This window comes from Salmo salar, chromosome 19 (genome assembly GCF_965601325.2).
Source record: "Salmo salar chromosome 19, fSalSal1, whole genome shotgun sequence".
In the NCBI taxonomy this organism is placed as follows: Eukaryota; Metazoa; Chordata; class Actinopteri; order Salmoniformes; family Salmonidae; genus Salmo; species Salmo salar.
Genome location: NC_138309.1, coordinates 76,384,514 through 76,397,216, shown reverse-complemented (window position 1 = coordinate 76,397,216; position 12,703 = coordinate 76,384,514). Strand labels below are relative to the sequence as shown.

Below are 12,703 nucleotides of genomic sequence, written 5' to 3'. Positions count from 1 at the left end.
ACACTACTTATTGATCAATGACTTTTATGCCACATGTAAGATAAGTACTTACTGCAGCCCTTGGTTTCCATCGGTAAGTCCCTGAAGCAGGGTTTCCTTTGCCTCGTTGAACACTTCCACCGAAACACTGTCAGACTGACTCTCTACATCACTGAAAACAAATGACTTCGTTATCCTTTCACAATCATTTCATCCGTAATTTCCCGAGCATCAACATTAGAGCAATTATAGGGGCATAGTGGTGGGGCCCAAATAGGAACTAAAACGTTGTTATGTGTGAATGTGAGGCATGGCGATTGAATCAATGCGGTGAGGCTGTCCTAAAATGAGCACTGTACCAACCTGTAGTTATCCTGAATCCACATGAGGATGTGGTACATCCTCTCTCTGCAGGCCGGGGAGGGGTGGGAGATGAATGCTGTGACGGCTCCCAGGACCTCCTGGAGCTCCGCTGGCTTCAGCTTGGCCAGGATCTTGTGGATGATGTCCAGACACACTCTCTGTCTCGCCTCATCCCTAGGAGAACGGCAACAACGTCATGTGGTTTCTACCAGAGTTTATGTGTGTCACTGATTAAGGCTGGTCCTGGACTAAAAAGCAATTACACTGGAGATTCTCCAATTAACCATGCTTTTTAGTCCAGGCCTCGTGTGTGTGTGTGTGTGTGTGTGTGTGTGTGTGTGTGTGTGTGAGGGGGAAAACCTGTGGGCCATGATCTGGGTGAATCCCTTGGTCTTCAGCAGCAGGTAGATGTCTGGGATGACGTCGGCCCGGCTGAAAACACACTCCAGACAGTGGGTCTTCAACATGCCGTGCAGCTTCGGCAGCAGGTAGGACACTACGTTGACAAACCTAATATAGACACACAAGTGTGCACACACACACACACACACACACACACACACACACACACACTTATTGTAAGTCAAATCAAAATCAACTTTATTTGTCACGTGAACAGGATACAACAGGTGTAAACAGTACAGCGAAATGTTTACAAACTCTCATACAGTGAGGGAAAAAAGTATTTGATCCCCTGCTGATTTTGTATGTTTGCCCACTGACAAAGAAATGATAAGTCTATAATTTTAATGGTAGGTTTATTTGAACAGTGAGAGACGGAATAACAACAAAAATATCCAGAAAAAACGCATGTCAAAAATGTTACAATTATTTGCATTTTAATGAGGGAAATAAGTATTTGACCCCTCTGCAAAACATGACTTAGTACTTGGTGGCAAAACCCTTGTTGGCAATCACAGAGGTGAGACGTTTCTTGTAGTTGGCCACCAGGTTTGCACACATCTCAGGAGGGATTTTGTCCCACTCCTCTTTGCAGATTTTCTCCAAGTCATTAAGGTTTCGAGGCTGACGTTTGGCAACTCGAACCTTCAGCTCCCTCCACAGATTTTCTATGGGATTAAGGTCTGGAGACTGGCTAGGCCACTCCAGGACCTTAATGTGCTTCTTCTTGAGCCACTCCTTTGTTGCCTTGGCTGTGTGTTTTGGGTCATTGTCATGCTGGAATACCCATCCACGACCCATTTTCAATGCCCTGGCTGAGGGAAGGAGATTCTCACCCAAGATTTGACGGTAGGTACATGGCCCCGTCCATCGTCCCTTTGATGCGGTGAAGTTGTCCTGTCCCCTTAGCAGAAAAACACCCCCAAAGCAACTGTTGTCACCTTCTCACCAAGCTGCTTGGCGATGGTCTTGTAGCCCATTCCAGCCTTGTGTAGGTCTACAATCTTGTCCCTGTCATCCTTGGAGAGCTCTTTGGTCTTGGCCATGGTGGAGAGTTTGGAATCTGATTGATTGATTGCTTCTGTGACAGGTGACTTTTATACAGGTAACAAACTGAGATTAGGAGCACTCCCTTTAAGAGTGTGCTCCTAATCTCAGCTCGTTACCCGTATAAAAGACACCTGGGAGCCAGAAATCTTTCTGATTGAAAGGGGGTCAAATACTTATTTCCCTCATTAAAATGCAAATCAATTTATAAAATTTTTGACATGCGTTTTTTTCTGGATTTTTTTGTTGTTATTCTGTCTCTCACTGTTCAAATAAACCTACCATTAAAATTATAGACTGATCATTTCTTTGTCAGTGGGCAAACGTACAAAATCAGCAGGGGATCAAATACTTTTTTCCCTCACTGTAAAGCTGCTTTGTGTATTTAGAAAGTAGCTTTGTGTATTAAAATAACTGGGTAAATTGCCCAGATTTGATTAGAGCAAACCAGCCAGGAAGTCTTCCTCCAGAATCCATTCTAATTGAGGTGACCCGATGTTTATCTACAAATATTTGTAATCTTTGCCATTTCCTAACAAAAGGAGCATTATCAAAGTAAGTTGGAAATGTATGACAGTGAAGGAGTGCAGCTTCACTTTTAACTCAGTTAATTTTGTAACTAGTGAATTGGCTAAATTATTTACTTCAGTTTTGGCGCCTAAGGCACTGATGGACTTGGGCTGAACTAGCTTACTAGATCATGGTGTTTCAGGAAGTTACAAGATAAAAACACTACTCTTACCGGTCCATAAAGGGAGGAAAGTGCTTGGAAACTTTGCTCAAGCAGATAATGAATTTGTCATCCAGGTCTTTTTTCTTCAGATCTGTTAATTTATTTACAGTGAGACTGAGCAGCGATGCATCAGGTTGCTGAAAGAAACAAAGAACACGTTGAATCATGTTCAAATAAAAAGTAAATGAAGTCCATCATTTGGGTTTAGGACTATCAAGACGACAAGTTTACATACACTGTCCTTTTCAGTCATGTTCTTCAAGATAAGACCGATGATCTCAGCAGCTGCAGAGTAGACCTCCTTATATCTGGTGAAGGCCAGGTTGTTGGTCAGGGATTGGATATACCTGCAACACATTTCACATAGTCAGGCCTTATTCACTGAAACACTCAGTACCCTCATTCAATGCAACACTCACAATGGAGGAATGGGTTCTCAATCACGTTTACCAGGTAAAATAAGGTCAACAATAGTAAGGTAAATCATGCCATAATACTACTACTAATAATACTAATAGTCATCATCATCATCATCATCATCACGACAATCATCATCATCACCACCACCATCATAATAATCTTCTTCATCATAACCACAATCATCATCACCACCATCATAATAATCTTCATCATAACCACAATCATCATCATCATCATCACCACCACCATAATAATCTTCATCACCACCACAATCCCCATCATCATAACCACAATCATGCTCATCATCATCATCATCATAGCCACAATCATGCTCATCATCATAACCACAATCATCATCATCACCACCATCATCATAATAATCTTCTTCATCATCATCATAACCACAATCATGCTCATCAATCTCATCATCTTCCATCTAATCAGCTGATGCATTCGTTTACTTTCTCGACAGGCACACAGGTTGCCCATTTACCTGTCGTACTCGATATCACACTTCCTGGCATCGTAGGCAGGGAGGCTGTTGGCCAGAACGATGCCCAGCAGCTGGAGTCCTACTGAGTTATCTTTACTGTTTGGGTCTGTGCCGCAGAAACGCTCGTAGATCAGACTGAGCAACAAAGAGGACGCATGTTGATATTAAAAGGATAGTTAACTTTTTTTTGAGAAGGTTTTCAAAAGCTTGGGGAAATCAGTGGGAAAGGAAATTAAATGCTTGTACTAGGGTCATTCTCACTTGTAGGGCACGTCCAGACAGTCCTTCCAGCACTCCACCACAGTGCGAATGATCTCCAGGTTGTGTCTGAAGACGGGCCTCTTGGGGTGGAAGCTGTTCCTCATCAGGAACTCCAGCAGACGATTGGCCAGGACTTCATCTCTGGTGTTGCCCTGGGATAACAAAAAAAAGACTGTATTGCAATATTTCCCCTATGGGGGGGGGGGGCAAAATCATAGTAGGGGAAACAATGCTGTATTGGAAGTACACGACATGACCAAAAGTATGTGGACGACTGCTCATCGGACATCTCATTCCAATGTCATGGGCATTAATATGGAGTTGGTAATTCTTTGGCTGCTATAACAGCCTCCACTCTTCTGGGAAGGCTTTCCACTAGATGTTGGAACATTGCTGCGGGGACTTGCTTCCATTCAGCCACAAGAGCATTACTGAGGTCGGGGCACTGATGTTAGGCGATTAAGCCTGGCTCGCATTCCAATTCATCCCAAAGGTGTTCGATGGGGTTGAGGTCAATGTTCCCTCTTAGCTGAGCGCGGGCGTGCAGTAGCCCAAGACTGCCGCGCTGGGAACACCGCACAGAGCTCAGAAGAAATATCAGCCCACGTAGAGAAGCACAAGATTGAAGTTCATTCAACTTTCTAGAGTTTTCCCTGTTAGTTAACACCATCAACGTTTCCCTTTACTATGGCAATTGTGATCGAATCAACACCATATTAGCCATTTACTATGCAACATACTGAAACAAAACAAACTATGCAAGAGATTTTGTCTTAGGTAGAACGCGTCAAAGTAAGGTGCAGCATAACCATTCAGAGCTGCAGAATGCCTATATGCAAATAGACCATTGCCATATGGATCTGTGTCATTTAATTTGAGCTGGACTGTGTTTACAGCTGTAGTCGTGAGTAGATGTGCTTGTTTTGAGATCAAAGCAAGAGCTGCATGTAGCCAGTGAGTTAATAGCCTAGTTATAGATCATTTGTAGACAGCAATAGGAGAGTGATTGCTTCCTACAAGAGCACAAAACATGTACATTTCTCTTTGAAAAGGGTGTCAGGCAAAAAGTTTTTTTTTGTCTTAAAGGGGCAGTGTTGTATTTTGAGACAGGCTTGAATAAGCTAAATAGCCAACAGGCAGAAGGTAGCATAATTTATCTGATTCTCTGTAATAATGGTATGGGCATAATAATGCATTTTATTTTGTAAAGTGGTTTCTAGCATCAAACACAACAACATTTTCAGTCACCTCCTTGTCTGAAGGACGAGTGGATAAACAGGTTAAGCCCTGTACTGTATGTTTTTTTTCAAAAGTCTCATGGAATGTAGGCCTACATTGAACAGCACACATTGGCTGCTACTGTCGGCTGAATGATAGAACAGCTATTTCCATGTTAAAATGTTATGGGATGCATTTTCTCCATTGTTTTTTTTTTAAATTGTAGGCCACTCTGGTGGGCCTACATTATGATCAAAACAGAAAAAATGCCTACTTGGCCACTGTTAAAACTGTAACTTAAAGCTGGTACAGCCTCAGTGTTCACAGTAAATGCGTGCTGAGATGAGATTGGAGATGTTGGTTAGAGCTGCCTGGCCTTATAAAAAACACTCACAAAGTGTGAGTTTGCTATTCACAAGAAGCATTGCCTGATGTGAACCATTCCTCGACCAAAAGAGATCTCAGAAGACCTAAGATTAGGAATTCTTGACTTGTGTAAAGCTGGAAAGGGTTACAAAAGTATCTCTAAAAGGCCACGGTAACACAAATTGTCTATAAATGGAGAAAGTTCAGCGCTGTTGCTACTCTCCCTAGGAGTGACCGTCCTGCAAAGATGACTGCAAGAGCACAGCGCAGAATGCTCAATGAGGTTAAGAAGAATGCTAGAATTTCAGCTAAAAACGTACAGAAACCTCTGGAACATGCTAACATCTCTGTTGACGAGTCTTCGATACGTAAAACACTAAACAAGAATGGTGTTCATAGGACACCACGGAAGAAGCCACTGCTGTCCAAAAAAAAAACATTGCTGCACGTCTGATGTTTGTAAAAGTGCACCTGGATGTTCCACAGCGCTACTGGCAAAATATCCTCTGGACAGATGAAACTACAGTTGAGTTGTTTGGAAGGAACACACAACACTGTGTGTGGAGAAAAAAAAGGCACAGCACACCAACATCAAAACCTCATCCCAACTGTAAAGTATGGTGGAGGGAGCGTCATGGTTTGGGGTTGCTTTGCTGCCTCAGGGCCTGGACAGCTGGCTATCATCGACGGGAAAATGAATTCCCAAGTTTGTTGACATTTTGCAGGAGAATGTTAGGCTATCTGTCCACCAATTGAAGCTCAACAGAAGTTGGGTGATGCAACAGGACAACGACCCAAAACACAGAAGTAAATCAACAACAGAATGGCTTCAACAGAAGAAATATTGCTAAACTGAAACAGTTTTGTAAAGAGGAATGGTCCAAAATTACAGAAAACATTTGGTTGAGGTTATTGCTGCCAAAGGAGGGTGAACCAGTTATTAAATCCAAGGGTTCACATACTTTTCCCACCCTGCACTGTGAATGTTTACACGGTGTGTTCAATAAAGATATGAAAATGTATAATTGTTTGTGTGTTAATAGTTTAAGCAAACTGTGTTTGTCTATTGTTGTTACTTAGATGAAGATCAGATCAAATTTGATGACCAATTTATGCAGAAATCCAGGTATCCCAAAGCGTTAACATACTTTTTCTTGCCACTGTAGCAGAATCCACTCATTTGAAGGGGTGTCCACATACGTTTGTATATATAATGTAGCTCAATGAGAAAAGGGGTGAAAAGAAGACATGGGTAAGAACCTTGGGGGTGGCCAGGCCAATCCAGGAGAGCACTGTGACCACTATGTCCACCACCATGAAGTGGATCCCTTCACCCCCGTTGTTCCCAGAGACCACCAGCTGTAGGAGCGGCCCCAGCCACAGCCTGGCGTATGGACGGAAAACCTGCAGAACAACAGCGTCAAGACCATCAGAAACAGTATGTTGGAACCATACCTGCCAATCTTGATTTGAAATACAAATGGGAAAAACAGGAATGAGGAAGGGTAAACTCAGGGGGAAAATAAATTGTTGGCAGATATTGTTAGAGGATGGATGGATGGGTGGCCTCACCTCCTCTGTGTTGATTATCAGCTTTGCGATGAAAAGTCGGATATTTAGCGGTGTGGCTGGATTTGCCAACTTTCCTTGCAGGAACTTCATCCAGGGTGGGAGTTCACTGGGTACGCTTCCCTAGACCACACAGAAGACAAGACAACATGTTGGAATGGGTCCAAATCCTAAAAATATACTATCAACCTTTCTCCAACTGCAGTAGACAGATTTGTGCAGAATTCCAAATCCACCCCCAGCCCCTACTCCCTGTAGATCTGATGAGGACTGGATATGTGGAATCGATATTGCAAAAAGTCGACCAGAGGGCAAGATTAAGCCATAATAATGCTTATATCTATCAAATCTTCTCAGATCTACAAGAGTGCCTGGGGTTTAGGGGCTAAGTGGTCAGTGTGGAATGAAGCAGTGGAATGGAGCAGACCTGTTCAACTCTGGGAGTGATGTTGTTCCTCTGCATGTGGCCCACCAGAGACGTCATGGCCGCCATGCACTCGTGTTGGTTCAGTTCATCCATCTCCAGGTCCGCCGTCTCCTCCTGAGCCGAAATGGTCTCTGCTCGCTCCTAAGGTAATTCCAAAAACAGTCAAACATACCAAATAAAAAGATACAACAGTGCAAATGAGTTTGTACGCTCTTTGTGTATATTTATATCCAAAGAGACACACAGCTGTTCCTTCTGCTAAAGGTGCTTCCACTAAGTATTAACTCAGTATATCTTTAGGATATCTTAAATATTGTATATGTACTTATAAAATGTGTATAATAAAGGTAAGGGGCCTGTTTGGGGATGGGACAAGAGTCTATCCCATGGATACACTCAAACCCTAACCCATGTAAAAGCAACCCTGGTGCATGGAGAGAGACAGCGGTCGGACTGACCCTCTTCCTGACTGTGCAACTTTGCCCCGCAGGATTCTGGGAATTGTAGGAGAAGCTCTGGACTCCGGTTGAGAAGTCAAACTGACTCATCTCCTCACTCAGACTGCTGTCAGCCATGTAGGACTGAGAGGAGAGGTATACTGGCTCCTCTGATGGGCAGAGACAACACGGATAGAAAGGTTAAATATAGAGACAACTGTTACTTCCAACAATGTAACGTGAAGTATACTAAGGAACCTCAACTGAATATCAGGTGGAGATGCAGATTCATCCTACCTCCGTTCTCCGCGCTCACTTCTTTCCGAATCATGACGTATTTCTTCTTCCTCTCCATAGGAACCTATAGGGAGAATGAGAAGGCTATGCTCAGATTACTGACACCACTCCGATTACTCACTGATGTCATCTCATCAGTGGGAAAAAGAAAACAATATACCTCGATTTCAATAGGGAATCTGTACGTCCTTTGGGTATCAATGAGATTCTCGAATATGAATTGATTCTGGGGGAAAGAACAGAAGAACATACATTATTGATTTGTATTGTAGAATTGATAATGTGAGATGAGCCTGGTACTTCTATACCCATACCATTTAGAAATGTTATTTCATCACAGGACAAAAGTACATCGTTTATAGGTTTTTATAAACTGAGTGTATATATTATAATGCACACTCTAGAATACCCTTCAAGCCAATCAGAAACAAGTATTCAACAATGCCATGGTATAACTTGTATTATAAACTGGGTGGTTCGAGCCCTGAATGCTGATTATATCTGTGGTATATCAGACCGTATACCACTGGTATGACAAAACATTTATTTTTACTGCTCTAATTACATTGGTAACCAGTTTATAATAGCAATAAGGCACCTCGTGGGTTTGTGATTTATGGCCAATATACCACGGCTAAGGGCTGTGTCCAGGCACTCCACGTTGCGTCGTGCTGACAAACAGCCCTTAGCCGTGGTTTATTGGCCATAAACCACACCCCCTCGGGAATTACTGCTTAAATATACAACTGGATAAAATCTGCAACGCAGTTTGGTTGAATTAACCCTTTAGTATGGCATGACAATGACTATAGGAATTGGCTATACAGCACAAACAGATCTGGGACCAGGCTACTTTGTATCACCTTCTCAGGTTTCTCTGTGAAGAGGAAGCCTTGGTAGAACTTGGTCTCGTTGAAGCTACAGCTGATGACTGCGATGGCACAGTTATACGCAGCACAATGGTACTGCCTCCTGATCTCCAAGAGCTGAGTTTCTCCTGTCATGTTCTCCGTGAAGGCTTCGAAGCATGACCTAAAGGGAAATTACAACTGGATTTAGCAACACAAACAGATTAAACTAGACGACTGGAGAAATTCATTGAGTACCATTTTTATTTATTTTGTACCCCTTGACAAGTTAGGGGTGAATATATATTTAATGGATGGCTATATTGGAACATTTTATGGATAGCACCTTTAAAAAGATACAACTTGTCGGTGGACTTACTTGATGAGAGTCTTTGACAGCTCGTTGCCCTCTGTTCTGACTGTGGTTCCACAGTAGGCCTGGTTGATCTGAGAGTCTTTGGAGTAAACCTCCTCTTTAGGCAGACGAGAGTAGAGCAACTCCATCAGTTTGTAGCAGCCATTCTTCTTAATCAACTGGGCCTCATAAGCCGCTTCGTTGGACTGAAAAAAAAAATGTCCGTTTTTTTTTTTTTAAACGGTTAAAATGTTTTTCAACTCTACGAGAACATCAGAAAAAGCTCCGTTAGGATTAAGTTTATCTGCAAAAAGAAAATACATTTTCTAATTAGGCTAACTCAAATAACATTTCAAGCCTTACACGTGACAACAGATCTACACCAAAACACTAAGTTCTCTATGTTATTTAAAAATGTTTCCAGACTTTTTCAGTAAAGCACACATGTCCGGCCATATAGCAGATTAAAGCAATGAGCCTTGTAGATTCCACAAAAGCCAAAGCTCTCTACACTTAACATTAAAGTTCCACCACGGTAAAACACTGCAGAATATTAAATACAGATAACAAGAAAGCAACCAACAGACCTTGGTGAAGCGAGCGAGCAGCGCCGCCAAGATGTCAGAGACGTTAGCGCTGAAGAATTCAGCCAGGGCTTTAGGGCTGCAGTAAGAGGCTAACGGTAGCAGCACTCTCTCCAGCATGGCTTGGAGCATGGAGGGGACAGGCACGTCACCCTGCTGGATGGTCTTGTACACGGCGCATAGCAGCTGCACCAGCCGCTCATCGCTGGACCTGCTCACACACAAAACAGTTTTCAATCCACCTTACACTTGGAGAAACCAACACTGATCTAAACACGGTGGGGGAAATAAGTGCCTCACTCACCGTCTAGCAATTCTTTGGAAACACGTTTGGAACAATTCCTCCATAATGTGCTTTGTATCACGGCACAGAACTCCGGCCATTAATTTCAGCAGAAGAGAACTTTGAGAGAGTTCTAGGGCATCCAAAAACTGAAAAGGAGTGACATTCATGATAAATGTACAAGAATAATTCAAGATATCATTAAATATATGTGGCGGGAATCAAACCCAGAACTATGAGCCCACCAACTGAGCCATTAAAACACTACTGGTATACCGAAGTGTCCACTTCTCCACCCCCTTATGGATTTAAAGTGGACTGGTGTAAGAACAATGTTGGAGAGAATTGGACTTAACCATTAAAGTTGATGGCAGACCAGAGTTCAAATATAGGTGTATTTGAGTATTTGTTTTTTAAATTATATATTTTTTGTGTAGTGAGTATGTTCAAATAATGTGTCCCGAATCAACTACTTCTATTGGAAATATTTGAAAGTATTTTTGTAGTATGTTAGTATGTTAAATACTATCTATAAATACCTAGGTTAAATGCATGGGAATGTATTTCAGTCAGTGTATTTGAGTATTTTCAAATACTTTCCAAGTGTATTACAAATACATTCCAATATTCAACTACTTGTATTTTCAAATAAATAATATTGAAATACTTACTTCCAAATGTCTTTGAAAGTAATTGAAATACCCTAAATACTATTTTTGAACCCAGGTCTGGTTGACCTTACCTTTCGAAGACAGTCCATGTAGTTGTTGCGGTGTAGGGAGCCGCAGGTGAACTCGTCTGACTGCATCGGGAAATGGGATGCCACCAGGGCCTCCAGGGACGTCTGCAGCTGGGTCAGGGGCTCCTCCGGCAGGGTGGTGAAGAATGGCAGCATGATCAGTGCCTGGCTCTGAAGAGTGGTGGGGTTAAAGGGATAGTTCACTCAAAACAGTGATTAACATTTTTCCTCTTCCCTTGACTAAAGGTAAGCCAGTTTTCCATGACTATGAGTCAATCCCATAGCACTTGTTGACAAGATTAAGGACTTAGTATTGTAGTGTGGCTTATGTTCCCAACCTGGCCATCCATGTTACCACAGCCAGTTAATTATCCACAGCTACCAAATGACCCTTCTCCCATCCCCAGCAACTCGGTTTTCAGTGAACATACCTTGTAAAACAGGGCTTTAAAAAAATATAAATAATTTTAGATACCAAGAAACAAAATTAGGAAGATTCAATTGATTAAAACGACCTTAATGCTTTACCTTGAGATTCAACGGCAGGGCCATGTCAACGATGAGAGTAGTGAACGTGGAGAACACCATTTGGAATCCTCGGTGGCCGGCATTGGAGCACACAGACGAATCAATCTGCACAGAATTAGATATACATATAGTTAGAATGAACAGTTTAGACAAACTCATATAGGTTAAACACGAGCTAAAACCTGGGTCCAAAAATACAATGAAAACATGTTTAAAAAGATGAAAATAAGCCTATATCTCTGGCTATGCTGCACCTGTAGAACCTTGGAGAGCAATGTGAGGGTGGCGGTTTTACTTTCTGACGTGGAGGCGTTGCTGCCCCACCACGGCCTCAGCAGCTCCCATCTCTGCAGTACCCGCTCCACCAGCCGACTGCCCTGGCTCTTCCTCATCGAGCGCTCCCGGAAACTGTGGTCCAGCATGCCGTTCAGCAGCACGCTAACCTGTAGCAAGGACACCAAAGAAATGTACAAATGTATTCCACAACACTTTTTGGTCATCTTGCTTAGAGAGAGATATACTTTGTCCATTTTCTTGGTAGGTCATGGAAATGTGTCTTTTGCTTTCAACCCAACCCCTGACATTTGAACGAAGGTTTGATTCTAAATAATTTATTAGAGGAGACCACTACTACTCACCATGCTAGGGTTTTGGGTGGCGGCTTTCATGAGCAGCGTTACGGTGGTATCCAGGTTACTGAGCAGCTCTGCATTGAGCGTCATCTGGAAGAGGCTGTAGAAGTACTCTCCATGAGAGAAGCTGAGGAAGTTCTGCTTGCGGCTGCCCGCCAGAGGCACAGACAGCATGATTGTGTTCAAAAGCAGCTCTACCAGCTGCTCACTCTGCCAGAATGACGACAGAACACAAACAGGTAAGCGCAGCAGAGACAGAGTTTGATGAAGTACTTGAGTCAAACCGCAATCTGTGACCACTCTCAAATTCATAGCTGGAGCTATGAATACAATCATTGACTATCTACGAGATTAAAGTTTTAAACATATTTGGAAGCTATACATTGTTTGTTTACAAAAAGATGAAAAAGAAACAAGCCTGCCATGTAAGCAGCAAACTGCCAGAGGGCATGGATGTTGCTCTGTTGGCCTTAGTACCAAGCCTGCAAAACAATCTAGGGGAAAGACTGGATTAGGCTAGGTGGTTCCAACCTGTCCACCCAGGGAGAAGGCCAGCTGCACCAGTCCGTCGGCTAGCCTCCTGCTGCTCACGTCCATGGAAGGGAGGGCCTTCCTCTCCTCTCCGGGGGCAATGCCTTTGTATACCGCGAGGAGGAGTTTGGATCCCAGGGACTGTGAGTAACTGAGATCCTTTAACATACAGCAGAGAGAACAGTCACATA

General features: G+C 42.8%; 1 protein-coding gene across 1 annotated transcript in view; it reads right to left on the bottom strand.

Annotated features, from left to right (window-relative positions):
- Positions 1–12,703, bottom strand: part of prkdc (protein kinase, DNA-activated, catalytic subunit) — a 50,211-nt gene that overhangs the window by 15,856 nt on the left and 21,652 nt on the right. Inside the window, exons 35-56 of the mRNA XM_014159583.3 lie at positions 12,513–12,671; positions 11,988–12,191; positions 11,604–11,792; positions 11,350–11,454; positions 10,825–10,992; positions 10,104–10,231; positions 9,803–10,010; positions 9,240–9,421; positions 8,876–9,044; positions 8,173–8,238; positions 8,013–8,076; positions 7,737–7,885; positions 7,279–7,419; positions 6,855–6,974; positions 6,543–6,686; positions 3,699–3,850; positions 3,438–3,572; positions 2,760–2,871; positions 2,534–2,661; positions 703–852; positions 343–516; positions 53–151 (exon numbers count right to left, since the gene is read on the bottom strand). Coding sequence (XP_014015058.2) covers positions 53–151; positions 343–516; positions 703–852; positions 2,534–2,661; positions 2,760–2,871; positions 3,438–3,572; positions 3,699–3,850; positions 6,543–6,686; positions 6,855–6,974; positions 7,279–7,419; positions 7,737–7,885; positions 8,013–8,076; positions 8,173–8,238; positions 8,876–9,044; positions 9,240–9,421; positions 9,803–10,010; positions 10,104–10,231; positions 10,825–10,992; positions 11,350–11,454; positions 11,604–11,792; positions 11,988–12,191; positions 12,513–12,671 — 3,146 coding nt within the window. The remainder of the gene's footprint in view (positions 1–52; positions 152–342; positions 517–702; positions 853–2,533; positions 2,662–2,759; positions 2,872–3,437; positions 3,573–3,698; positions 3,851–6,542; positions 6,687–6,854; positions 6,975–7,278; positions 7,420–7,736; positions 7,886–8,012; positions 8,077–8,172; positions 8,239–8,875; positions 9,045–9,239; positions 9,422–9,802; positions 10,011–10,103; positions 10,232–10,824; positions 10,993–11,349; positions 11,455–11,603; positions 11,793–11,987; positions 12,192–12,512; positions 12,672–12,703) is intronic.